General features: G+C 52.3%; 1 protein-coding gene across 3 annotated transcripts in view; it reads left to right on the top strand.

Moving 5' to 3' along the window:
* Positions 1–27185, top strand: part of DAAM1 (dishevelled associated activator of morphogenesis 1) — an 84511-nt gene that overhangs the window by 27625 nt on the left and 29701 nt on the right. For 2 of the 3 annotated variants that reach the window (XM_084520910.1, XM_084520908.1), the window contains exons 3-4: positions 5580–5803; positions 19417–19506. In XM_084520910.1, the coding sequence (XP_084377036.1) occupies positions 5621–5803; positions 19417–19506 (273 nt within the window). In that variant the 5' untranslated portion in view covers positions 5580–5620. Of the gene's footprint in view, positions 1–2895; positions 3011–5579; positions 5804–19416; positions 19507–27185 lie in introns of all 3 variants that reach the window. The other variant, XM_084520909.1, reaches the window with a different exon arrangement.

Raw genomic sequence — 27185 nt, 5'->3', positions numbered from 1 at the left:
GGGATTGTCAGAAAATGCCCATCAGGCAGGAGCACCCTGCGCCACCCGAAACTCCAGGGTGGGGGCAGACGTTTGGCGAGGTGAGAGATGCCGAAATGGGCCAGGGCTCGGCGGAGCCAGCCAGCGAGCGTCACCAGAAAGAGTTTCACCTTGTGAAACGCGCTGAAATACAGCTCCCGGTTGGGAAAGAGCTCGCTCGGGATCTCGTCTCCTCGTTTGGGGAGGGGATGGGAGAGGAGCCAGAAAAGCAGCGAGCTGCTGTTCATATTTGATGATTTAGCTCCTAGCTGCCGCGTGGGTTTGGGGGCGGGTGCGAAGAGGAGCGCGCACCCTCCTTTGCATGCGTTTGTGCCCTCGCTGGGTATTTTGGTGCTGCCGACCGCAGAGCCGCAGTGCCGGTGCTGGCTTCGAACCAGCTCGCTGGGGCATCGGTGGCGGGCAGGCTCCGGCAGCACCTTGCTCCACGCGGGCTGATGGAGCTTGCCAAGGAGGCTGCTGAATATGCAAACTGTAATTGCCGTGCTCCTCTCCTTAAAGCGAAGGCGGAAGCGACACCGGGGCCCAATTTTCTCCTAATGACTGAGTTCATGGGAGCACTGCTCAAGGCGATGCCGGGGTGTTGTGAGGCACGGGGGGGACCTGAAACAGCAGCACGCTCCAGTCGGTCACGGTGGCACTCGTGTCAGGGTCCCAAATGTGGGCTTCAGGGAGCTGTGAGCGTGTCCCACCCCGGCGTTGTTGCTGCCTCTCTGGCAGCCGTGGCTGCTGCTGTTGTTTTGGGTTGGTGCCCTATTTCCAGAGGAGCATCGCCTGCCCTCACCCACCTTCATCTCTGGTTTATGGCTGTTTGGCAAAGCAGGGAGTGGTCGCAAGGAGCGCTTGGATCAGCTCCTTCCCAAAGCTTCGTTTCGCCCTTTACGCCTCTTTTAAAAGAAGCTGTGCAACAGCCAGCCCAACAGCACGGGCAGGAGGGGAAGGCACTGGGATTAAAACACCTCCCTGCCGCTTGGCACCGCGATCACACCGCGCAGCAGGCGTTGCAGAGCCGCCGGCAAGGTCACCGCTGGAGTTTCGGAGGAGGAGGGCTGGGATCCCGCCTGCTTCAGTCACAGCCAGGGCCGTGTCCTGCTGCCTCGCCTGCCCTGAGCTGTTATCACGGTCCAAACTCCGTCGTGACGTTTGTGCAGGGTTTTGGCACGCTTCGCAAGGACGAGGTGCCAGCCTCCAGGAAGCGCCCTGCCCTGGAGTCACCTGGTCCTTCGCAGATGTGGCTCCTGAGCAGCCTGCACCAGCAGAAATCAGCACGGGACAGGTGGAAGCCGTCCCTTTACCTGCCCTGTCGCCTTGGGGTGCAGCCAAGGCATCCCCCTGCCCACCTGGAAGGAGCCAGCTACAGACCCCAGGGCAGCTTCTGGAGCTCAGAGACCCCCATCTCCTTACCAGAGGTGTGGGAGGAGAGGTGACCAAGTAACAGGGGTACCACAAGCCAAGGAGAGATGCTCCTGAAGTCATTTTTAACTGGGTGGCGTAGAGACCCCAAAGACCAGATCCCTATTGCAATCACTGCTTTACGACCCCACAGCCAAAAGCTGTCTTCATTTCAAGAAAAAAAGTCTCTGCTTGGAACACGTCGCTGTGTCAGAGCAAACGTTCTCCTTTTGTCCAGTGTCAGCTCCAAATTTAGCAAATGCTCTTGGCAGCCGTTCCCTCGCAGAGTGTCGGGGTTTCACCCAAGTCATACATGAAGGATTTTCTCCTCCTACACCTGCCGAAGGCTCAGACACCTCCCAGGCTCCACTCCTGTCCTGGGGCACATGTTGCCTCCTGCTCCCCAGCCCCATCATTTTTATGAACCGACCCCACAGACAGCTTCTATTTCCCCCCACCCAGGAAATGGGACAGAACTTGAATAAATCTCGTGGAAAGGGGCAGTGTCTTGTGGTGCCAGGCAAAGGGGTTGCCACAGGTACCCCGTTACCTGCCACCAGTGCCTGTGGCTGGGGGAGAGTGGCACAGTTCCCTCGTCTGGTTGCTGGAGTGGTTCGTTAGCTCAGAGAGGACAAATGCCCTTTATCTCCTCCAGCTTGCCAAAAGCAAATCTCTTGTAATTAATTAGGATCTGTCCATATCGTTCCCCAACATCATCTGGCCTCCCCCGGGGAGCAAAACCAGCCGTGGGGATGTGATGGAGCGAGCAGGCAGCAGGAATGCAGCGAGCGGGTCCCGCGGGGGGCACGAGCTTGCAGAAAAGCAGCTTCAGCTCGAGCTGACAGCCGTCGGTCGTGCAAGATCCTGGGCAAAACCGGTCTTTGGGAGGCCTCGGGGAGCTGGGGCGATCCCCATCACTTGCACAACTGCAGTAGAAATCAGGCTCATCCTTTACAAACCCGCACAAGTGCAGGTTTGCAGGGATGACTTTGGCCCGAGGTGGTGCATGAGAGCCAGGCAGCACGACTGGTCTCCATCCTGCATCCTCCTCTCCCAGTCCTTCCTGTCCAAGCTCGTCCCATGCACATTTCTACCTATTTCTGGAAAATCAGAGCAGTTTTAGAAACCACTCAGCCCCATCGGTCCTGCCTGGGGATTTGGGGTTTGGCGAGAAGTTCCCTCGATGACCCTCCCCAGCCTATCTTCCCCGGCTCTGTACATACAGGGGCAATTAAATTTAATTTATTCTGGCCTGCTCAGTAGTAAAGGCCAGAAGGCAGCATTAGATCACAATCTGACTTGAATTTATTGATGTAATTAGTGCTCAAACGTATAGATGGGAGGTGGGAGCAGGCTGTTTAACAAGCGGGGCCACATGGAACTGGTTCCTTTCCCTTTCCTTACTGCAAGCCACTGGGCTGCAAGAAACTGTCATTTCTTCTCTCCTCGAATAACCCATTTCTGCAGAATTTACAGGGAAAAGAGGAGGCTGTGTATCTGGACTGTGTTCTGAGGCAATCTGCGCTGTCTGCAGCGCTCCCGCCGACCTGCCAGGAAGCAGTTTTGATTTTTATCCATTGCCGTAATGAATATTCATCAGCGTTCTCGAGGTTTCGTGCTATTTGCCTGGTAGCTAACATATTCTTTCCCCAACCATTTTTAGCCTTTGTTGCTAATAACCCACAGCCCACTCAGCCTGCGTTACAGGGCGTTTTTTTTTTTTCTTTTAATTGTTTCGGGATGAAAATGAGGAACCTCAACAGCTCCAGAGCTGGAAGCGGCTCAGAAATACCTCGTCTTGGTTACTACACCACTGTCTGCTTTAGAGCCCAAAATAAAACCTTGCCTTTTGCTCTGTCATTCAAGCTCCTCATAAAACACCAACAGGAGGGGGTGTCCCTGAGGAGCAGGTGTGTTCCTGATAAAAGCTTTCTGTGCATTTTTGCAAGCCCAAATCGGAGCTTGTAGGCAGCAGCAGGTTGCAAGGAGGTTGACGTGGTGCTGAAAAGGGGCTAGAAAATGCCCTGTGGAAGAGGAGGACGGGTCAGTTTGGTCCAGCCCATGAAGCACCCTGGCTGCAGGAGCAGGATTGTGCCCTGATTTGGTAGGAAGACCAAGTAACGAAGCTTTTCACAGATAATCATGTGTGAGTTGGGACCAAGCTCCCATGCAAGGCACAAACAGCCGTGCAGCCACCTCCCTGCCTTCGTTTCCCTCTGTGCTGTGCTCCTGCAGGACCCAAACCCGCAGGACATTTTTTATTTTCTCCCTGTTGGAGAAAACGTCTCCCTAGTTCTTTGTTTGCATCCCTCCCCCTAGGAAAGAAACTGCCCACCAGGTGTCAACCCCCTCCCGAAGCCCCGTGGGTGCCAGTGGACTGCTAATGGATTTGCTCTGCTGCTGCCTGCCTGGGAGCTGCCATGCGAGATTTCGTGGCAGCTGAAATTCCTCCAGTGGCTGCATTTTCCCAAATCCGAGGCGCTGGATGTGAAATGAGATTTCGGGCTCGCCGAGAAGGGAGGCCCTGCAGATTGGGCACAGAGATTATCCCCCATGCAGACCGAGCGACTGTTTCCCGTCGCTCCCGCTTCAGCAGATGATTACACCATGTGCTAAAAATATGCGGTCGAAAATAATTTCAAGGGTCAGGTCCTCAGTTAAGGCGATGGGAGCAAAGCCTGAATTTTCTGCGAGGTCTCTTATTTTTGGGAAGGCAGTGTTTGCTGCTCAGGGCCATGCAAGAGGTGGTGCAGGGTCCCAGCACAGGTGTGATGCCAACCTACCTCCGGCGGTGGCTCTCCGTGGTGCCCAGCAGCTGTTTTTTTGGCCATTTGGGTATTTTGACACTTACGTAGTTAGATGGAAATGGGAATTCTTTAGGGAAATGGAGATTTCTGTCGAAATGCTGACCTTTTGTCCAAGTCTCCTCTTAATGTTGTTAGCAAATCCGAGTCATCCATATTTCAACCTCCTGCATTAAATTTGGCAGCGTGCGGCTTTTTGTCCTCTCTCCGAACATCTCAGTGTCTTGCTTCGCAGAGATAAAATATGTGGGTGTTTAATATGTGGATTTAGAAGTCAAATATTTAATTTTTGTAAAAAACAAAACAAAACACACTGTGCTTTGCTGGTTGATTTTTCTCCTTGGGATGTTTCTTTGCTGTCCTCATCCCTCGTAGCCGCTCCTCCCCTTGTATTTTTGACTTTTGTGCTCGATGGCCATGGTTTTGGTGCAGTTTTTGTCTGGTCCTTGTTGTAAGCCGTCGGGCAGGGCATGGGTTGGCATTTCTTTCGGGCTCACTCGCTGTTGGACATTCATCCTCCTGCCACGAGCATCGTGCCCGACACGGCCTTGAGAACTGAGCCAAACCGATCCAACCAACGGCCTGAGTAATGTCCCACGCAAGCACTGCGTAGGAAAAGTCTGAGCTACCGGCGCAGTGTGATTTTTATCAGCTCAATCCGCGTCTTGTAAATATTTACCGGAATTCCAAGCAGGGTTTATCTAATTAAAGCCAAGCAAAACTTTCCGTGAAAAAGAGCCACCCAACCAGCAGCTGCCAGTGGATGTTTAGGGACACGTTTAAGAGCAAACCAGGGGTATGTAGGGTATTTTTTGTGCCTCGCAGCTCAGGGCTTCTTGAGCTGTATAAGGTCTTCGAGCACTGAGCCATTCGCACTGGGGACCATGTCCCTGGTGCCGCCAAGCACATCCAGCTGCTCTTGGCTGCAGCACCCCAAATCTGCCCCCCCCTGTGACGGGGCTGGACGGGCAGGAGCGGCACAGCACGGGGACATCAGCGGGGATTTGTGCAGGGATTTGCAGGGCTTTGCAGCGGTATCAGGGGATCAGGACCTGTCCTGCTGCGGGGCTGCGAGTGCGGGGACACCGGCGCGTCCCCCTGCCCCGCTGCCCGCTCCGACGGCGTCGGCACAAGGCAAGCAAAGGCGTCTTTTGAACTCGTGCGGTCTTCAAGGTTGCCAGGACTGTAAATGTCAAATCTGAGCAGAAATATTTGGCATGTAAACCGTCTCCGTTCTTCCCCTCCGCGCTGAGCGCGTGGGTGGCTCCGATTCCTCCTCCTCCCCGCGGGACGGGAGCGCGGTGCTGCGGGGCAGCTGCCGGAGCCTCCTCTCTCCTCTCTCCCCAGGATCTAGTGCCCAGCAGGGAGGGAAGCGGAGGATTTCGGCCATGGCCCCGAGGAAGAGGAGCGGCCGGGGGATCTCCTTCATCTTCTGCTGCTTTCGCAGCAGCGACCACCCCGAGATCACGTACCGCCTGCGCAATGACAGCAGCTTCGCCCTGCAGACCATGGAGCCCGCGCTGCCCATGCCTCCAGTGGAGGAGCTGGATGTCATGTTCACCGAGCTGGTTGTAAGTAGAACACTTTTTCCTTTTTCTTTTTTCCCGTTTCTTTCTATCTTTCCCAGTGAGAATGGGCTTGAGGTTGTGTTTTCGTATTTGCAAGCTGAGATGCATCAGGGGCTGCTGTTGGGAGCGACATTGTGCTGAACCTTCAGCTCTGCTCCTCTCTGAAGTACTGCCGGATGGTGCTTTCCCTTTCTTGGTGGAAAGCATTGATTTCTTAGACCAGTGTCTGGGGGCTGTTCTGGATTTGCCTGCCTCTGGGGTCCAGGGTGATGCAGTGTCAGAGCTGGAAAAGCAGCTTGTCCCCTGTAGGTGCAAAGTGGCTTTGCTTGCTGGGCAGTCTGCTTTGCAGGAGTCCTTGGGTATGGTCTAAGTCGATGTTCGGAGAGTCAGGATATTGTTTCTTTGTCCCTCAGTACCAAAACTCTGAAAAAGATGGATCAGAAAAATCAAAAAAGTCAGAAAAAAAAAAAAAGCTGTCATTTCCTCTGTCATTTCCACGTGGCTTGTTGGATGGACCAAAAATGCTTCACTTTGAGTGGGTTCAGCAGTAAAAATGGGGCTTCTCCGTGGTGTTTTGTCATGTAGCAGGAGCTGGGAGGTCACACTTCATGCTATAGCACGTCCCATCAGACACCCAGCAGTATGATTTTGGTGATCCAGGCTGCTCAGGAGCAGGTTTTGCCCAGATGAAACCTCCACAGGCGATAGGAGAGGACAGGCTGGGACACCCATTGCATGGCATATCCCAGTGGGGATGAGGCATCCCTGCACCACAGCACGTGTTCTTGCAGCAAAATGCTGGAGGGGGGATGATTTTCAAAGCGTCTCCCCCAAATTCAGCAGATGCTTTTTGCACGGGATGCACTGCGGGGCACCGCTGCACGTGCAGTGAGGTGGGAGCAGAGCAGCACTGGTGGGGACCAGCTGGACCCGGGCGTGCTGTGGTGTTTCCCTCGCTCCGTGCTGCCAAGGTTTTGCTTTTTTTCCCAGCTGTGGGTGAGAAGAAGGCTGGGAGGCAGCTGCTGCTCCAGGATTGGGGTCAGCAGGAGCTGTGCTGGCCCCCCAGGGACCTGAAGCCATTTCGGGAGGGCATGCAGCACGTCCTTGCCACGTTCCTGTGCAAGCAGCTGAAAATCCCGGGTTTCCCCCCCAAAAAATCAAATTTTTGCCTGTGTCAGTGCCGAATGGGAAGGAGAGAGAGGCTGAGATGATCCCTGTGGGGGTAAGAGGCCAGATTTCCCCAAATGGCATTCTGGGGAGAGAAGATGCAAACCCCCTCCCCATTACAACCGGCTCCTTCTTGCTCTCCGTAACCTGTTGGTGCCGGGTATTAAATTTCAGCATTAGCTAAATGGTTTGGAAAGTGTCCCACTGTTTCTGTATAAACCCACTGTGTAACGTTTGGAAGAGAGACAGAGAAAGCACTCAGAGGCACTGGGCCGAGCTTTCTGCCTGCGGATGGAGCCCGTGCCGGTGGCCCCAGCGCTGCTGGCCCCGTTCACGCTCGAGCAACTGGGGCAGGGTGGCTTGTGCCCGCTCTGCAGGACTGGGGCTGCCTCAAAAGGGCTCGGTGGGCTCGGTCACTGGGGTGAGGGAAGTCAAAAAGGGCTGGAGGGGACCTGGAGGCTTTGCCAGCTCGGGTTGGGCCTTGGCCAACTCTTCCCTTGCGGCTTCATTGCGACTTTTCTGCACCACTTGTTCCCTTCAGCTCGGGCTCGGAGAGCTGTGCAGGGAGGATTTCGGTCCTGGGTTTGGTCACCCGTGGGGACAGTCCTCCCACAAAGACCACTAACTCAGCAAGGTCCCTGCTCTGCATACCCCAGGCTGATGTGAACATCGAAGGGCAAACTCTTTGTTTTTTGAGCCATTCTGCAAAAACTCCTTGGAGCTCTGGGCATTTCTAAGTTTGCCTGCTCATCTGCATCTGAAATTATCCTCATGGAGAGAAATCATGATTGCCCTGGGATTGCCCTGGTGACAGAGGATGAGGGCTTGTGCTGCCCAAGGAGCTTGGAACAGCACTCGTGTCCCCAAAGTTAGCTAGAAGCTCGATTTGCTTTCCTACCATGCGTTTATGTCCTGCCCTGTATTCTGTGGACAATGAATTTTAGCTGCTTGTCTTTCACCTTCTGCAGAATAGTTTTGTTTTTATTCTGTGGCCCTGCAAGTGCTTCTCTTAGAGGAGCAACTGGGAAACGTGCCCCGTTTGCAGCCCGGGCAGTGGGGATGGTGTGCCCCATCCCAGCCAGCAACGGGAGCAGGCGGTGGCTTTCCCCTGGCCCCCGAGTGCATGCAAATGCTGTTGCTGTGGTCAGTGAATGATCACTTTCCTCCCAGAGCAATCCTTTTCCCTTTCCCTTCCTTCCCCCCACCAGGGTTGAATGAGCTATCGCGGGGGTATTGTCGGGATGTCGCTCAAGCAGGCGCCGGCCCCGTTTGAAAGGTTTCCCTTTGTCCCCTGTCCTGCTGGGGCTCCGGCCAGGCTCAGCCACCCAGGGAGGAGCAGGTGCTGGCAGCGAGGCGCTGACAAAAGCAGAGAAATTCAGCTGGATTTACTGATTTGCAGCTGATTTTGCAGGGATGGGGCTTCACAGCTTTGCACGGCTCTTCCCACATTGCCACCACCGCACCCCAGGTTCAGCAGCTCTTGCAGGGCTCGTGCAGCAGCATGGTACTGGCACATCCCTGGCAGCATCCGCTGGATTTAGGCTATTTCCACACCTCCAGCAGCCAGCAGTCCTCCATCAGGATGGCGTGCCATGGCACACGGTGGCATAGGCACATCCTCAGAGTGACACCAACACCAGCCCTGGGACGCGGCGCTGGGGCTGCCCGTCCCCTGCTCCGGCAAGGGGAAACGTCTGCGGCCCGACGAGCTGCCTTCGAACACAGGGAACAAAGCTGTGCCATCTGCCACAGCTTCTTTCAAGAGGCTCCTGTGTATCCAGGCTAACAATACAGCGTTTCTTCAAAGGCTGAAATCTTGCTTGCATGCTCAGAGAAAGCGCTTGCAAAGCTCCGCATAATGGTGCCATATGGTGGATCTCGCCATAACAATCCTCCCTATTTTCTGCCAGCAACTAGACTTTCCACCAGATGGGTAAATGACTGATGTCCTTTATATCTGCTTAACACTCCTTGTCACTCCGAGGCTTTTAATGAAGCGCTGTGTGTGGTGCTGTGCCCCGGCCCCGCGGGGCGCGTGCTTCACGGCTGGGTGGAGGAGCAGAGGGGCTGAACGGCTCGGGCAGGGAAGGTCAGCAAGAGCCTGGGCAGTCCCCAGGAGGGCCCAAGATCCCTTGGGTGTGTTTGGAGGGCACAAGAGGTTGGAAGAATGGGACACCTTCGGACACGTGCTTTTCATACTCTTGTTGGATGAGGCAGCTTGCTTGTAACCAGTCTCCCTGTTGAGTTACCCGTTGCTGTGTCCACCTTCCTGCCCCATAACCTGGCTCTCTTCCCAGTAGGGCAGGTTGTAGTGGTGTCATCGTTCTGGCAGCGCTCTGGTGGCTCCTTAGACCAGGGCTTTCCTCACCCCAGGAGCACAAGGTGCCACCTCTCCCAGGTCTTGCACCTCTCTCCTTCCCTACATCTCCGCCAGTAGAGGGAAGGGCTCAGTGGTGATGCTGCTTTGGCTGTCCCTCAAGACTTTTCCTCCCAAATAACTGAGCTTTTAGGAAATTCCAGTGACTGGTCCCCACTGGGCTTTCAGACCTCCATCATTATCTTTAGCAATACAGATTTGTGCATTTTAGATTTGTGTATTTTAGCAATACAAATTTGTGCAGTCTCCACCTTGTCGCGCATCCCAGCCATGATGTGCAGCAGCCTGTTTTCAGTCAAAACCTACAAAACCAGAGCAGGTATCCTTCCCCAGGTCCCTCCTTCCAATTTCTAGCAATTAGAAGGTTTTGGAGACTTGTGGAGTTGACACCAGGAGGCAGGTGGCTGTGCAGTGTCCCCAGCCCCCTGTGACAAGTCAGCTGGCTGATGTTGCAGGGTGTTTGTGACTGCCTTCAAAGGGATCTGCTGGAGGGGAGATACCCACATGTGCTCTCTACATGCTGTGATTTATGCCTTCCCCTCCCACAACGTGAAAGTTTTGGAAAGTTTTTGGGCAGCTGGGGAACAAAAGAAAAGATGCTGCTAGTTTAGAATATTTGTTACAGCGTTTGTATTTTGCTGTACTTTTGGCAACTGATGCGTTTCATCAGAGGCCACGGAGCTGGTCTTTGGGTGTGGGCTGTTTGTTAGGAGGCAGCATCTCAGTCTCAGAGATTAACTCCATGTTGCCTTTGAAATGTTTGAAGTGGGGAATTTGTCTGTGGCTGACGATGTAGGGCATTTGGCTGAGATGCTCCAGGTGCAGTTTTATTGCTTCTTTGACTGGAACAGGTGTATGTTCTTTTTGTCTGAACCTGGGCTCTTGTACGGCTTGACAAACAGCGCCTGTTCGAGCCTGTAAGTACAAATCAAACAGAAATAGCCGTGGAGGTAAAACGCTTTCACAAGTGAGCTGCCTTCCCTTCTAGCCTTTGCAGACTGTGCTTTTTCAAAACCGCCTTTTCCTTATTTTTTATTTTAATTTTTGGTAACGTCTACTCCTGCCTGAAGTTCTTTTGAAAGTATCAGGAACCAGATGCGTGCTCTCACCCCTTGTCCCATAAAGAAGGCCCTTCAGGAGCAGCGGGAGGAGATTAGGCCAGGCCTGACCCATCTCCTCTGGCACTGCCCGGCCACCTGAGCTTGGCGTGGTGCCACAAGTGTTTGGGGTGAGCAGTGGGTGCCAGGAACAGCCCAGCCACCCCCATGGGTGCTGAGCTGCCACAGGGTTAAGGGGTGCTGCAGTCAGCCTGAGCACTTGTGGTGTGGTGGTAGCGGTCCCCAGGAGGGTATTCATCACTAGGTTTTACTTAGGAACTTCAGTAATGTGCTTTTCCCCCGGTTTCTAATCGAGTAAGGAGAATGCATGAGGTTTTTGGCCTTGCAAAACAACACGGCTTTTAAGGAACAGCTGAGGGATCAGCAGCAAAGCAGGGCTCCGCATTTCACGCTCGCAGGTCAGCTGTCCTTTTTTGCTGCCTGGTCTTTTTGCACTGTTAGGGACTTTGGGATTTTGAGAACCACTGAGCAGTGCTGAAGCCATCTTCCACTGTATCCCCACAGAAAACGTGGTGTGGGTACTCAGAAGAGATAGGACTGCAACAGCCCTTGTGTCCTGGACAACACTTCTCTTTCTGCAGAGCCCACCCAGAGCTGGGCGCAGCGCTGGCCTCCTAACCCTAACCTCCTAACCCTACCCCAATTCCTTCACCCAGAAGCTCCCTCCAGCACATGAATCCCCTGTTAGGAGGAAAACCAAGCAATTTGGTCATCCCTTCAAAGAAAACCAAGCAATTCGGTCATCCCTTCAGTCAGGAAGGAGCAGGCTGGGCCACCGGGGCCTCCCCAGGCCGCCTGCTGTCCCCTCAGCCGCCCTGTTTGCTCTCAGCGCCTCATGGCGTTACGCCTTCATGTGTTATCCCTCGAACCTGTGTTTTGGCAGGTGAGTGTCTGCTACAGACGTCGCACGGCAAGCAAATAGGGATTTTCTGCCCACGCATGTCCTACAGACTTGAATAAAATAATTCACCGAGGAGTGCTGTGTTTCAGCCGAAGCGTTCGTGTAATTGCAAGATCTGTTACAGCTACAACCAGCGTGGGGGCTCGCCCGGCCCTAAAGGCCGCACTGTTCCCGAGCAGTAACTTTATGAAGGAGCCGTGTTACAGCATATTGTGAGCCCCAGCTAAAGGCAGAGAGCAAATAAGAAAACCCTTTGTCTCGATGAGAAGCACGGCTAAAGTGGAAAAATATATGGTCTACCTGCTAAGTGCTTTCCACTTTGCACTTCATAAAAGAGGAGGCCACATCACTGGGAGAGGCCTGGATAGCTCATTTGGTAATGCTTCAGTGGCAGTAATTGGGGCATTTTGGGTTTCGGTTTGAGCCAGCTCCAAGCATTCCTGGTAGGAGTCACCCCAGAGGTGCCAGCCTGGTGGCACCTGCCACATTCTGCTTGTCCCAATTGTGTTGTTGCTGAGTCGTGTTGTTGCAGAAATTACAGGCAGGTTTGAACTCCACGTGGATTTTGCTTCATTGCTAACCTCCATGGGAAGCATTCCCACTAGAAAGAGCCTGTTCCTGCCCCATATCTGCTTGCAGATGGGTAGAAAAGCTGTCCGTGCCGATGCAGTATCTGCCAAAAGCAGGGTCTGTGCCTTCCTTGGTGCAGAGCCATGGCCAAGGTCAGGTTGTGCCTCCGAGGCTTTGAGCAGCCCCATGTTGCCTGCAGGGTCCTGCCTGTGTGCCTGGCAGCCCTGAATCCCATCGACTCTAGCACATGAACCAGTACCTCTATTCGAGGGGATTAGCTTCCCGAAAAACTCCTAAAACCGAGTGGTTTTATCAGCTGCTTTTCTGTTTGGTTCCTTGCAAGCAAAGCTTTGCAGGGAGGATGAATAGCACATCACCAATATGAAGCGGAGGGACAACGTTACTTTCCTATGAAAAGCATCCCAGGCTTGGCTTGGAGCTTAACTTACAAAAGGTACTGGTTCAGCAAGAGACAAATGGGTACACTTGTTGTTAGGTTGTGTGCTAAAGCTCATCTGCACACCCCCAGAGGAGCTCAGAGGGACAGTGGTGGGAGCCCAGATAACTCCCAGGCCTGTGACAGGGGCCACCAGCCCATCAAGGGTTTATTTGCACAGGCTCAGAGCAGCACAGGGGCTCAGTGGCATGCAGGAACTCGTATTTCCCAGTGCCAGCTACTGGGGAGACTGGGATCTAGGGCAACTGCTGAGGAGACTGTGTCTGAACCTGGCTGCTGGGGGGAGATCTACCTTGCACATATGTATATACATGTTTGTGTGCACTTAGATATATATATATATACAAGCAATAGGTAACCAAGGCCCTTTTCAATGCCCTTCCTAGGGCTGAGGAAACCCTGGAGTGGTTTATCCCCAGACCAACCATGCACAGCACTCGTAGGTAAGCATCCCTTTCGGGCAGGGGACATCTGAAGTGACACTTGGCCCATTGGCTTGACTTCTGACTTCAGTAGCTCTCACAGATTTCAACAATGGAGGTGATATCTAAAAATTGATTGAAAAGGGAGCTGCTGCTTTGCGTCCATAAATAGGTGAGAAATGTACATCTGAAAACCTCCTGTTATTTATATGCCAACACCAGGCTTTATTACAGTATCAGGTGCACTCACCGAAGGGCAGTCATGCTCAGCTGAGGCTGACTTCAATTTAATCCATCGTAGTGATCACAGTAACAAATAATGGGCCAATACATCTTATTTTGTTGTTTTCACGGCTTCTGTCCAATTGTGTGGAAAAAGCGCTCTGGCAATCCACCTGCAGGGCTTTAGATCTGAGAGTGCTCGCCTGTCTGGGTAAAACTGCTTACATCAACACAGTCCTCGCTTGTAGAGTGCTTTGTGCAATAATTCAAGATGTAGAAGTGTTTAATTAAAATGGGAGAAAGGTTTTCCAGATGATGTCGGTGAAAAGGTCGTAGGAGGCTGAGCTCGATAAATAACAAATTACGTATGTGTGCAGTTATACATCACAACAACAACAAAAATAAAAAGGTTGAGAGATCTAAGTAGGTATTTCTCTTTTAAAACACATCAGCATTGGAATATGAACACCCTTAAAATCTAAACTTAGTTTAGATAATTAAAATAACGAATTAAATGAAGTAGCATTAAAGCAGTACGTGCTGTCTGCCTCAGGTAGGTGTTTGAACTGATGGGAGTGTGAGCCAGCCGCAGCTGGAGCTTATTGAGGAGCTAAATCAGATATCGACGGCCATAATCTTCCCTGCTGGAGAAGAAAGGAATACATATTTTATTTACGTCTGCCCAATGTGTTTAGGTCAATAACTGAAAGCTGCAAAGCAGGATGGATTGCAGCCTGTCCTTTCTAATAAAAAAGAAATAAAAATTAAATGAGGGAGGAGACCGACTGGCTGCAAGGGCTTTGAAGACGTTATTCCTTGTTGCTGCTGCTCATTGCCTTGCTGTAGGCAATTTCCTTTCTTCAAAAAATTCATTAAATGATAAAGGCAAAATTAATACGAATCTTCTAACCATTATGCTTATTCATTACTAAATACAAATAGCTGGGTTTTGGTCGTGGGCTGTAGTTCCTGCTGCAGGCTGGCACGAATAAATTGAAAATGTACAGCGATGACACTGGCTGGGGTCAGCTTGTCGGGAGGGTTGCTTTTATGTTCTCAGGGCACTGCGGATGGAAAGATGTATGCTAGAGAGGAGGTGTTCTTATTCGGAATACTAAAAAGGAAATAGCTCCCTGTTTTAAATAAACAGCTGAGCTAAATCTGCCTGGCTTGAGAATTGTAGCTGTCTAAATATCGTTAGCGGTGCTGCTGGGTGCATTACCTTCAGGCTGCCTTTGAAGGTGGTTACGTGTTTGCATGCAGTCACGCCGTAGCGGCCACCGATGAGTAGGTCTGTTCCTTGAAGAAAACAGCTTAAAAAGAAAATACTGAGATAAATAGGATGGATTATCTGGCCGAGGCTTTCTGCACGCCAGTATAAATCACAGCCAGGACCGCCAGCGTGAGTGCAGCAGCCTCCCTGCGAGGCAGCGCGTTCGCTCAGCGGAAGAAGATTAGATGAGGGACGGGAGGAAAAATGCTGATTGCTGTTTCCCTTGACACTGCAACATTCTTGGATAAATCACATTGATGAACTTGGAGAAGAATGCCTGGAAGAGAGTGAAAAAGAGATTATGACCCCTGAGAAAGGAAGCTGATGCAGACTTCAACAGGCGCTTTATTTATTTTTAATTCTCATGCTGTACCAGTTAGTGCCAAATGTTGCCAGAAAGTTCCCACTTGTTTCTTTCTTTCTCCGTCTTTATTTATTTATTTATTTATTGTTTTAGTTTTGGTTGTTGGTTTTTGAGCAGTCATGGATCTCCCTGTATTTGCTTGAGGATGCAGGAGAGCATGGCTGTGTGCTGTAGTCCCACTGGTGTCCTTGCAGCCTCACACCGGAGCTTCCAAACTCTGTACATCTATCCCTCAGGGGTTAATTCACTTCCTTTTTGTTATGTTGTTAATTTATTGTGATGTCTTTCTGTATGTGCATATATACATATGTATGTGCACATGCAGATATGTATATATGAACCCAAAATAAGCCAGCAGCCTTTGCATGATTTTTTATTTCAATTATGACAATGAACAACACCCTTTCTCCCCTGCCTCCTCTAAGTATTGCAGCTGTACAAGCCAGAAAGTACATCAGGCTAATAAATTTTTCATCCTTTTTCCTACCACCTCTGAAATATTATGGGAGTGCCAACCCTTGCCTAGTGAACTGTCCCTTATTTGATCTCTGCACTTCACTATTGGTAGAGGTTTTTGGACTAGGGAATCTGTGGGGAAAACCCTGTGGCAATCGCACTGGGGTGGGCAGTGTTTGGGCTGGTTCAGCTGTGGGAGCCCATCCTGGGGCTTGTTTCTGAAGTCAGAGATTTGTAGCACCCCACCTGCTTGTCCTCTCTGATGCAGCACCCAACGTCGTGTCCCATCTCTCCCACCCCGTGGAGTAGGGAAATAACAAAGGGGAGAAACTCAGACTTCAGGCTCCAGCTCTGCAATTTCACGCCTGGGCTGTCCTGCCTAACTTTAGAGTTCAAACTGCCCTTTACAAACCCCTGTGCTCCAGCCTGACCCTTTCCTAAAGCTGTTTCACCCTGCTGCTCTCCCCTCTGACCCCGTGCTATGGAGCCAGCAGCCCCAGCCAGCTCCTCGCTTCCTGCCACTTCCCCAGTGAAAGTCCGGTGGCTCTCAGCCACGGAGGATGCTCATTACAATTTCCACCGTGGCACGAGTGTCTGCCGCAGCCTGGGGCTGGACTTTGATGCCCTCTCTGCTCGGAGGATCAATCACTTGGTTCAGCCGCAGCGCCTCCCTTTTCTCTTTGATCTGGGTTTGCGTTTACGAGGTGGTCAGAGACGGCACTGACTGCAAACCAGAGAGGCTGAAGGGTCTCCCCCCTTAGAGATATTCAAAAACCACCTGGACGTGGTCCTGGGCAGCAGCTCTGTGTGGCGCTGCCTGAGCAAGGCGTTGGAGTGGATGACCACCACCTCAGCCAGCCTGAAACCTCGCAGCTCTCTTGACAGTGAAGTCAGGCTCGAGGCTTTCCTCCAGCTTTCCAGGTTTCTCTGAGCCTTCTCTGACTTGCACACAAGACACCGTGCCTGCTCGATGCTGTCACTGCTGGAACAGGCTGGGATTTGACTTCTTTTCTTGCCAAGCTCCCGCTAGGGAGACATCCAAGCGAGCACCTGCTTGGAGGAGCTGCCTGGTGGTCTTCTTCCTGCGCCACTCAGCAGGACTCTTTGTTGGTTTTTGCTCACCAGACCTGGTCCTTTCATCCACATGTGCATCCCTGTTACTTGGGCTCCTCGTGCTGGCTCAGGGATGCCAGGACCATGAGTACCCCTCTCCCGAGCACCACTTTACATCCTCCAGGGTAAAGGTGGGATGAAAACTTCAATTCAGCCTGTGGGATCCTACTCACAGCGTGCTGGGCTAAACCACCAATATCTCAGGTAGCTTTAGGAGAGCAGCATGGAATTGCCTCCACTAGATGCTTGTTGTTCATGTTCATTTGTTGTTGCCCTTGGCTTGAGCAGGGAGCCGTGAGCTGTCAGCAAAGCAAGCGGCACGGATGTATTTTACCTCCCAGAAACAGCACATAAACTCAGTCAAATCTCCCCTATGAGGTTTTTTTTTTTTTTTTAATCATATTCAAATGAAGATTTAATGTGGAAACATGTTTCCTGATCTAAAGGTTAAGAGTTTAACTGTACGGGATAAATATTTAAGAGCAGCGTATCTCTTTCCAGTAAAAACACCCTGGGCAGAGACTTCCTTTTAGTGGCAAAACGAGGCTGTTATTTTACGTGCCTTTGACCTGATTCCAAAAGAATATTTAAAACAGCAAAGTTGGCAGCTCTGGATGCGGGAGACGGCCAGGTGCAAAGGGGCAGAGCTGTGAAGGCGAAGCTGGATTGAGGGGTGAGGGCGGTGGGTACTCAGTGGGTAGGGATGGACACCGACCTTGGGGTTGTCTTCTTCGACAGCCACCAGCGTCGTGTGCTGTAGCGGGAGTGCCTGGCTTGCAAATGGCCTATAAAATTAACTGCCAGTTGGAATCACCTAATTATTGAGTTCATGATTTTTAATTGAAGGTGCATATGGGTTTGAGGTCGTGCACGGCTTCTCTGCCGTGTTACGACTCTGCGGTGCGATTGCAAAAGACTTAGGCAGGCCAACATTGGTACGGTTGTCTGTGAACGACTGGAAGATGGTTGGTTTTCCCATCCTCTGCTGATCTTTTGGAGTCTGAGGACAGTTTCTGAGCAGCCTGCTCAGGGCCGGGGCATACTGAGATACTCACCCATGAGCACATGTGGTGCTTGAAACCCAACAAGGCTGGAGGTGAGTGCAGGAATTCCCATGCATGTCGTAACAGCAAAGAGCCGATTTTTCACGGTTCAGTCGCTGTTACAGCTCAGAATGACAGTGGTTAGTCACTGTTTGATTAGGAGGATCCTTGTATTCACCGGTTGCCACGTCTTATTTATTTAAACACCTCTCCCAAGCATCCTGCAAGATATCATTAGGTAGGTGTTTCTGAGTGATGAAGGGCTGTGATGACTGAACATGTCAGAGCTGGGGCACAGTGAAACAAGCTGTGTGAGGCTTAGCAGGATTTCTGCACCTTTTTTGGATTTGTTTGCACGCTGTCATACACCAGCACCCAACGCGTTCTTCCACTGTATTCTTTCTTACTCCTGCTGAGGCTTCAGCTCGGTTTATATTTTTTCTTGGTTAATAAATCTTCGTGTTTGTACAAGTCTTATTTTTAGGGTTTGGGTATTTTACAAGTTTCAATAAATGTTTTTCTAAGAACCTCGGCACAGATGTGCCTCCAAGGTTCGGGTGGCAGGGAAGCTGCCTGGGGTGACCCTCACCACGGAGGTGGGTATCCAGCACGGATCCCTCATCCCCTCTCACGTGCCCAAATGCCCTTTTCCAAAGTTTGAAGAGGCCAAATCACAGCTGGGTATTTCCCATGTAAGGTCACCTCGCAAGCCTGCTTCCAGAGCTCCACGAGCATTGGCCGTGCTCAGCAGGATGCCCACTCGCACATCAGTTTGAAAGGTCAGTCAACATGGGGAGGGGAAAGCCAAGGAAGAAGTGAAGCTCCTCCACATGTACATAACCAAAAAAGCTCCTTTTTTGTAAGGAATAATTTCATCGGGAAGTGAAGCCACTACCTGCAGTGGATATATAGGTGAGGTCCTCTCTGAGATGCCGAGGGCTTTGTCGCAGTGCGCTGAGTTGGTTTGGGCTACGAGGTAGCTGAAGGCTCCCTTCCATGGATGCTGGATGCAACATGAGTTTTAATTAGATCAGCTGAATTTCTTCGTGGCCTGTGGGCTTGCTCACACACGGACCGTGTCTCCCCATGAGCATCTTGTTCAGCCTTCGCCAAGAGGGGCTTTTACCTTTGGTTGGGGTACCAGGGGCTACCAGCACGCAGACCTTTGTGTGAACATAATTGCTCTAATTCATAAGCACTATTATTCAGGCAGGAAAAAATTAACGAGTCTCCATGTGGTTTCTTTTTTCCTTTTTTTTTTTTAGTTGCTAGAATTAAGTGTGTAATTTTTAATGGGGAGCCTCTCAATTAAGTCCACTGACTGGGATTTGGCTGGAGGCCATGGCAGGGCTCTCCTGTGACCGTCTGCAGCATCTCCAGCACTCCCCGCGCTGCACCAGCACCCCTCCAGCAAAAGGCTTGTCATCGACAGGGGTGGTTTATAGAGACATCCGTGGCTGGAGGATCAATGTTGGCTTTAGAAACGAGCCTCACAGCCCTGCCTGAATGCTTTATATAGTTCCTTCCCTGTTAAAAGCTTTGACCTACATCTAGCACCAGGAAGCAGCAAGGCTTTGATAATACTCGGGCATCCCAGCGGAGGACACGCTGCTGACAGAGACCTCGACGGATGCGTCCTTTAAAATGAAATCAAATAAACCCGTGAAGGCCTCAATCAGTAGACGGCTTTACCTCCGCCGAGCAGTATCTTTATGAACTGTAGATATTAGGAGCTTTTAAAAATTATTAGCAAACAAACCAAAAGCCAAAAAAAAAGCCCTCGAGCCCAGCAAGCTTGGGCAAGCCTCCTGGAGCTTCAGATGTAGTGTATGGGGCGCTCGGCGTCGCGAGGGTCCTTTCTGAAAGGCTTGCTGCCTTAACAAGTAATTTAGGTGGCGTCTGGGAGGGGTGAGGCAGAGGTTTGCAGCCCCGTCCTCCTGGAAGCCGGCTGTTGCCCGAGAGTCATGGAGAGGTCAGCAATTGCAAGATGATAATTAGCATCATTGACCCGGCAAATCGATAGGTGCAGGGCAATGAGCTGGGACATCAGTTCCCCGGGGGGTTGTGTCTGGGTGATCTCTGGGCTGTGCACTCACATTGCTTCTTTTGTGCTCTTTTTTTTCCCCTTTCCAGGATGAACTTGACCTCACAGACAAGCACAGAGAAGCTATGTTTGCGCTGCCGGCGGAGAAGAAGTGGCAGATCTACTGCAGCAAGAAAAAAGTAAGAGACATGTCTGCTTGCCAGCGGGGCTGAGCGCTTTTCTTACCTGTACCAGGAAGGAGGAGATGTGAAAGGAGAAGCAGCTCTCTCTGGGGTTGCAAAGTGGTATTTGGGGCATCGCAGAAATGCATCTGTTCCCTTGGCTGGTTATTCGGTTGTGGCGGTGGCCAGCAAGGCCCTTAGACCTATGTCTCCAAAATGCAGAGCTCTTCCTCACAAGCCCTCCTGGGTGTGCTCTGGATCCCTGTGAGGCACTCAGTTTCTCTGCAATTTCCCCAATTTCCCAAACTGGGAACAGGCTGTCCCCTGCAAGCTCTGTGTTCACTCAAGGCCTGGGCTTTCTGTACCCCAGCAGCTTTTTTCCCAGTAAACCAAAGATTTTTGCTCTGTATCTTTGCAAAGAAATGCATGCCCTGGGGGTTGGAAGAACCACTTCCAACCCATCTGACTATATTGGGATTCATTTCCTTCCTCGTGTTGCCCAAAGCAGAGAGGTCCTGCAGGTCTTATGGCAATGGGGAGAAATAGCACAAAAATACTAGATTTTGGAAACCAATCAAAGCACACCCAGGGCAAAGCAGTGCCAGGAGTTCAGCTTCGCAGCAGCATCTCTGTCAATGGGGGGAAATGCCAGCCATTCCCAGAGCTGCTGCTGCATCCCGTAAGCTTCCCACCTTGCTGCAGAAGTTGGCTCTGAATTGCTCCCGGTGTCCTGGCCCCACTCAGATGGCACTCAGATTGCTGCTATTAACGCCTGTTTTCCCCTGCTCTAGCAATGGCACCAGATTTTCCAGCCTCATTTCAGGCCAAGAGCAGGCTTACCTTGCTCATGTAGGATTAAGTTTTAAGCCTCTCATAAATGCCCCCGAAATCCATGTATTATTGTTATACAGAGGCCTGGCGTGTCCGAGATTTAGACTGGAGGGGCGAAGAGATGTTAACAAATTACAGGCACTGCTCTTCATCCAGGAGAACACGGGCAGAAGCTGCTCGCTTGTCGCTGCCTCTAGGATAAGCGTGGCCGTACTCCAGTGTGTCTAAATAAGCGGAGACAATAGGAAATTAAATCAAGCAGAGCCATGTAATTGTTACTGTGTGGGGAGATGACGTGCTATCTAATCTCCCAGGGTAGGGTTTAGATGGGGCTGATATTCCCCCTTTCCCATTCCAGCACCTATTTGTGCTCACACAGGCACTGCAAGGCTTTTGAAAAATGGGGAAAGTCATCGCTCCCTGGTGGATTTGAAGGAAGGAGCTGCAGAAGTGCCCCGTGTCGTCCTCCAAAGTCCTTGCATCTCGCGCTCCTGCAAGGCCAGCTCCTGGCTGCTGCTCTACAATTCGTGGTCCTCGGCCATGAAACCATCTGGGGAAGCCGCAGGGCTCGTGCAGATGTGCCGGGTGGCTGGTTGGCGGGAGAGATGAATGCTTTTGTCCTGCTTTTTAATTAAAAATGAGCAAAACCCTACCAGCAGCGGCTCGGCAGGTGGGGAGCGTGGGGAGCCAGGTGCTTGGCAGAACGATTCCCTGCGCGGGGCAAGCTCCAGGCAGTCGTGCTCCCACGTGATGGACGTGGAGAGAGGACGACAGGAACATTTGTGACTGTCGTAGCAGCTTAGGGAAATCCTACCTGTCTACCTCTTTGTTTTTCCAAGGACAAACCACCTGCGGGGCAGCCTGCAACATCTGGCACCGAGGGGCTGGACTGACTGTGGAGCAGGAGATAAGGCTGGGCTCCTACCTCGCTGCCTCGGCTGCTGCCTCAGCAGCTGTGCTGTAGGAAATTCGGGATACGCCAAACTATTTTGGCCTGTCCATGGTTAATAGCAAGTTGGTTTTTGAACTACACAAGAACTTGTAAGCCCTCGTTTCAGCCAGTGGGTCCTGGGGGAGCCGGTGAAGGCTGACATCAGTCATAGGCAGTTGTGTGAGTTGCAAAGGGTCCAGAATTTTCCTCTGAGCAGATTTTGCTCTTTCCTCTGCTGCCAATCTTGGCTCCCATTCGAAGGAAGCTGTTAAGAGTCGAAAGACTTCGGTCGGACTTTGAGTCAGAAAGTCCCAGGTTGGGGCAATCTTCATTTTTAGCTTTTTCTTTTTCCAGTTTCCCTGCTGATTGCAGTGCTCCCAGCTGCAGCTGCTCCAAAATATCTGATGTTGTGGCTACAGTCCGTGATGCCAGCACTTTTTCTCCATGTTCATCCTACAAAACCTTTGTCCCCATCCTCCTAAAGAGAGGGGGAGAGTTATCCTTAGGGCAGCCTGCTTGTCCCCTTTTTAATCATCTGTTGTGGAAGGAGTTTCCTTGGCACATCTCGGAGCAGAGGCGATGCTGCAGGAGGTCCTGGCATGCCCTGGCCCGGGGAGACAGATGCCCTGTGCCCAGCACCACCAGCATCAGCAGCCTTACTCAGGACCGCTCCACAGGGCACATCCCAATTCTTACCCATTTTTCTGCATTCTCCTGGGAGGCAAAATTTGCTAAGAGCTGGCCAGAACGAGACATTGCTGTGCTGGGTTGTCCTGGCAAGGAGCACAGCCCTGGCCCTGCTTGGAGCTGAGGGCTGCCCTAGATAAACTGCCCAAGGTCCTGTCCTTGGGGGCAGAGAGAGAAAGCACCTTGAGATGGAGGCTGGGCACTCAGGAGGCAGCGACCCGGGCAGGTCGCCTCCTTTAAATCCAGCAGCCGTGCTGCACTCAGACCTGGAGGGGGATTTAAAGCCTGTTGGAAAAACCTTCTTTGAGGTTGTCAGCCTCCTGTTTGACTGAAATCAAGCAAGAAGATGCAAAAGTGGAGGGGCATTAGCAGCAGGGTAAGATCTGCTTTTAGAAGTGGTATTTCTGGAGGATGACTCGCTCCGTGCCTCATCCTGAAACATTTTATTCCCTGCTGCTCCTGCTCTCCGGGAGAGGATATTGCTCGGAAGCGCAGGGAGGAAGCCGGAGGGTTTCCAGGTTTGGCGTGGCTTTGGCTGCGGGTTTGAAGTGGTTTGGAAACGAAGGGGACTCGGGATGGCCTTTCTTAAACAGAAATGAAGCTCTAAAAGGAGATAATAAATAACACCTAGCGCTTATGCTGCAGCACCTCTTCATTGCAGGAGGGTTGGCTCCTGCCAGCCCCAGCATGTAACCGCGCTGTTGGGGCAGCTCACGGGGTGATTTTGAAGATCATCAAAATAAAAATAGATCTGGGGGTATTCAGGCAGAAAGTCATCATAAATAACTGCGGGGAAGGGATTGATAGCTAAAATCAGGTAAAATACATACGGGGTCTGGCTCTGCCCCCCTTCCTTTCGATGAAAAGCTCTCTGCTCACGTTGAACATCTGTAAAACCCAGCAGAGGTTGTGCAGGGATGACGAATGACCCGCGAAGATGACAAACGATGCCACATTCTTTAAGCCCGTGCTGAAAACCCGTTAGCTGGGCGCATAGCTCTGTCCTGCAGGAAGCTGTCCCCATGGCAAGCCAAAGTCAGCGTCACATCGACAATTTTCTCAGGTGTCAGAGGCAGCATCGGGGTCCCTCTGCGTTGGGACAAGGCAGCACCGGTGTGCTTGCAGGAAGAAAGGGGAAAACGCATGATAAATAGGGAAGTGAGTGATGACTCTCCAATGATACTGTTTTTTCCCAGCCAGATGGCCTCTTTCCTGTCTGACTGTGCCTTCCACCCGTCCCTCCGGAGAGCTCCGCTTTCCAGCTCGCCCCTCCACGTGCATCTTTGTCCCGCGGCGGGGCTTGCGTTGATATCCATTTCCTTCGTTTAAACCCATTTTTTTTCTCCCTTTATTCATGTTTTTCTGCAGCAACGGAGCTAAGCAGAATCTGACAGAGGTGGCCCACCAGGGGAAGGGGTATAAATAGCCTGGCGTTTCGCCCCGCTCAGCCACCTGGGTTGCAGGAGCAGCGTTGCCCAGCCCCGCTGCAGCCCGCAGCGTGGCCGCGGCAGGTTGAAACATCATTTCGGGTGTAAGGCTGGCTGACACTTCTCCCCTTCCCACCAAACAGCGGAGAAACCAGGCTGTCTACATGGCTGGGGGTAGTTCTCAATAGGAAATGTTTATAGTTTTTATCTTTAAAGGTAATTCCCTTTTTAGTTCCAATCACAACACACTTTTGTTCAGGCGAGGTTTTTCGCCGTCTCCAGCCAAAAACTGCATCTGTTAGCAATCTTTTTGGATTTTAAAGTGAAGCTTTTTAAACAATGAGCCATCTGACTATGAAAGGCATCTGGTCATGCTATATTTGCTTATTGTTAGCATAATTTTTAAACCCTGGGAAAAGCGTACAAGGGCATGTGTGCATTCGCAGAGGAGAAGGAAGAGGAAGCGTTACGGGAAAACAGCACGGCCTGTGCTGCAGCGGGGTGGTTCGGACCCGAGATAGCAGCTTTGATAGAACCGTATTAAATGACAGCCCTTCCCAGCAGCCACAGGGCTGGCAGGGTTGCTCCACGAGCATTTGGCAGAGCACGGGGAAGCGGCGTTAGCTGCATTATTTAGTTTTTGGTGCGTGGATGCTGCTGCCGGCGCACACCTGGCGAGGGCTCATCCGTGTCGGTGGGGCTGCGCTGGGTTGAAACTGCAAACCTGGCAGCTTAAAGCCATCCCAAACCCACCCGTGCTGCTGCCTGCTTCTTTTTCGACCTTGCAAACAGCACCCATGTTTCTCGCCCTGGCAGGGCTGCTCCTCGCACAGCGCCCTCGGTTAGCCTTGGGGATGCTGAAGCTGGGTGGGCTGCAGCGGCCCTGAGCTTTACCTTGCTCTGCTTGTACAGAACAGAAAGACGGGTGCAAAATAAAAACATCATCAGGGAGTTGCTTGAAAATGGATGCACTTGTTCCTATTTTTGCAGCAGGAGCAAGGTTTCTAGAAGGACTGAGCCCCGGCAGCTGTATTCCCAAGCAGATCTCCGCAGGGGATGGAGGCTGCCCGCTTACCCCAGAATCGTGATGGTCTGGCCCTGACCCTTTTGGGAGAGTTTCTTAACCCTTTTGTTATGGCTGTCCTGGTGAGAAGTCCTCCTGGAGCACGCCAGCTCAGCAAGCTCAGCTCCCAGGATGGAGGTGACCACCGGAGCTGTCTCCCTGGGGCCAGCACGGAGCTGGCTGGCACAAACCAGCTCTTGTTTTCTGGCTTGGGTTCACCTCAAAGAACTTAACCCAGCATGTTGGGTTCGGATCAGCCCCTTGTTTTGGTGCTTCTTAAGAAGACAGAAAGGAAAGGGAACGTGTGTGGAGGTTTCCCAAGCCTTGGGCTTGCCCAGTGTTTCCTCACCCAGTAGGCTGGCAGTGATGGTTTATAATGCAGAGCGGTGTTTGGCAGCCTGCAGAACTGAACTTTTTTCTTTTTTTCTTCCCCCTCCCAAGGCCGTTGGGCTCACAGGTGGCTGCTTTTAGCCGTGCCATGCACAGAGCTGCCCTGAGGGTCATGCAGACCTGTACATTGGGAAGGGAAACACGCCGGCCACACTTGTCCCCGCCAGCTGCTGCCTTCCTTCCCCTGTGGCTTCCTACCTGCTCACATCACTTTTCCCTTCCTGAGCTTTCCAATGAGAGAGGGAGCAGAGGGCTTTGGTGCCGAGAAGAATTTAGGAAACCTTTGTGTCCCCACTTCCCGCAGGGCAGGATATGATGGGCCCTCCTGGCGAGCTGAAGCTGGCGCATCCCTCACTGAGGTCAGGCTGCAAAATGCACACCCCAAAAAGCCCAACCCGGGCGCTGGGAAGACTTCTGTGAATTCACCCTGTCAAAGCTCGGTGCCCGCAGAGCTTCCTCCTTCATCCTGGCTCCGAGCAAAGCTGCGTGAGTCACTTCCCTCCGGGCTCCTCACTTTGTCGGGAGGCTCCTTTATTGCCACCGCCTGCGCTCGGAGACACTTATCGGTGTGCTGTAGACCATTAGCCACAATAATTACCGCTGAGCAGTGTCCTGCAGCGTGCTGAAGGAAGCCCCTGCCCTGATCTTTGGCTGCTTTATTGTGCTTTCCCCTTCTGCATGGGAAGCTGCCTTCCGACGAGCCGGCCCGGCTGCTCCTGTGAATTAATGAGGTTCTGCCGCGCTTAATTGAGAGCGCTCCTTAAATTGGGGGTTTCAGGGAGGAAATGCAAGAGCCCGAGGGAGCCGAGCAAAGGGAAATATTTATAATGCAGCAGGTTAATTATAAATGAGCAGTTTAGCCAATTTTGTTGTTCAGCCTCCCTCCCCGCCCCCCGGGGACCTTGGTGTTTTTCGCTCCGCCGCTTCCTTTCAGCCCCAACGCTGCAGCAGGTCCGGGGCCGTGCTGGTCACCCCGTGGTGCTGTGCCCTGGTGGGGACCCCGTGCCCTTCCCCAGGCTCAGTGCTGCTGCTGGGAGCACTGGTGGGAGCGGGGTGCTCCTTATGGGGGTGCTGGGGAGGACCTGAGGGATGTCTCCAGGAGGTGACAGGAGCTGGTCCCGTTTGGGGCAGTGGTCAAAGCGCACGTGGGTGCTCCAGCTCCACCAGGCTCGGTCAAAGCCTGCTTGCCAGCCTCCAAAAGTCACTGGGAACGCTGGCAAGATGGAAAGCTTTACCCACAGGCTGTGCAGGATTAGTGCAGAGCCTTCCCACAGCAGGATGCCTTGGAGGCGGGGGCTGGCAGATGTGCCTGGGTTTGCAGCATCCCCGGCCCCTTACCCTTTTTTTAAGTGCCTCGGGCACACGGCCGTGCTCTCTGTCATGTGCTGTGCATGCAGACGGTGCTGGGTCCAGCACCAAGAGGGTGCTGGAGGCTGACCCAAAGCATCTGGCAGCAGCTCTGGGGGCATTTTTTGGCCCCAGCCTGGTGCCTGCGCTCCCATCTGCATGGGACAACAAAAACCCGGGCAGCTTTTGGCGAGGGAGAGCGGACACACAGCGGGTGCTGCTCTCCAAATCCCACGGGGGAAGCTTTAACCACAGGCAGCTGAGAACCGATGCAGAGGGCACCCTCCCTGCCATCCTCTGCCCCCGGGGGTGGGCTCGGAGTTGGGAATGGTCCCGGGGGACCTCTCGTAGCCAGCAAAAACCGAGTGGCAGGGCACGGATATTAGCGGTCCTCCCAGCGGCACAGGGGCAGGCGCTGGGACCTCCTGCAGGTTTATTAGGTTTGGCACTGGCATGGGTAGGACACATTTTTGGGTTGTTTTTCTAACATCTCGGAAAAAAAAAATTCCTGCTGATTCCCATTCGGGTTTAAAAAAAAAAAAAAGAAGAAGAAATGTCGAGGGAAGGTGAATCAAGTGTTTCATTCAAAACTTGGGTTCTTGGCAGCAGAAGGAGGGGCGAGCAGCCCAGACTAATAAAGCAGAGGGCAGGGAGGTCTAAATACAGGCTTCTCGCTCAGGCAAGTCCTTTCACTTGCCTTAAACTTGACCAGAGGCATGGATAAGCAGCTTCTCTCGGCCCTTGGCACGCTGGGGGAGATGCCAGGCTGCCACCTGGGTGCTCCTGAACTCCTCTTGTCCCCATCCCAGAGCCACCCACGCTGAGGGCTTGCTGACCCTCTCTTTTCTCATCTTGGCAAGCTGAAGCTTGGGAAGTTCGGATGCACAAACATTTCCCATGTATGCCTCTTGAAGCACAGTAAATATTTTGGACTCTGCTCCTTTGACTTGCAAAACTCGGCCAGACTACGGCTAGTCTGCACGCACAGACGTGGGAGCAGAAGGGTGGCTTGTCCCCGGCC

Source organism: Aythya ferina (genome assembly GCF_964211825.1).
Source record: "Aythya ferina genome assembly, chromosome: 5".
NCBI classification, from domain to species: domain Eukaryota; kingdom Metazoa; phylum Chordata; class Aves; order Anseriformes; family Anatidae; genus Aythya; species Aythya ferina.
This window is presented reverse-complemented; position numbering and strand designations above follow the sequence as displayed.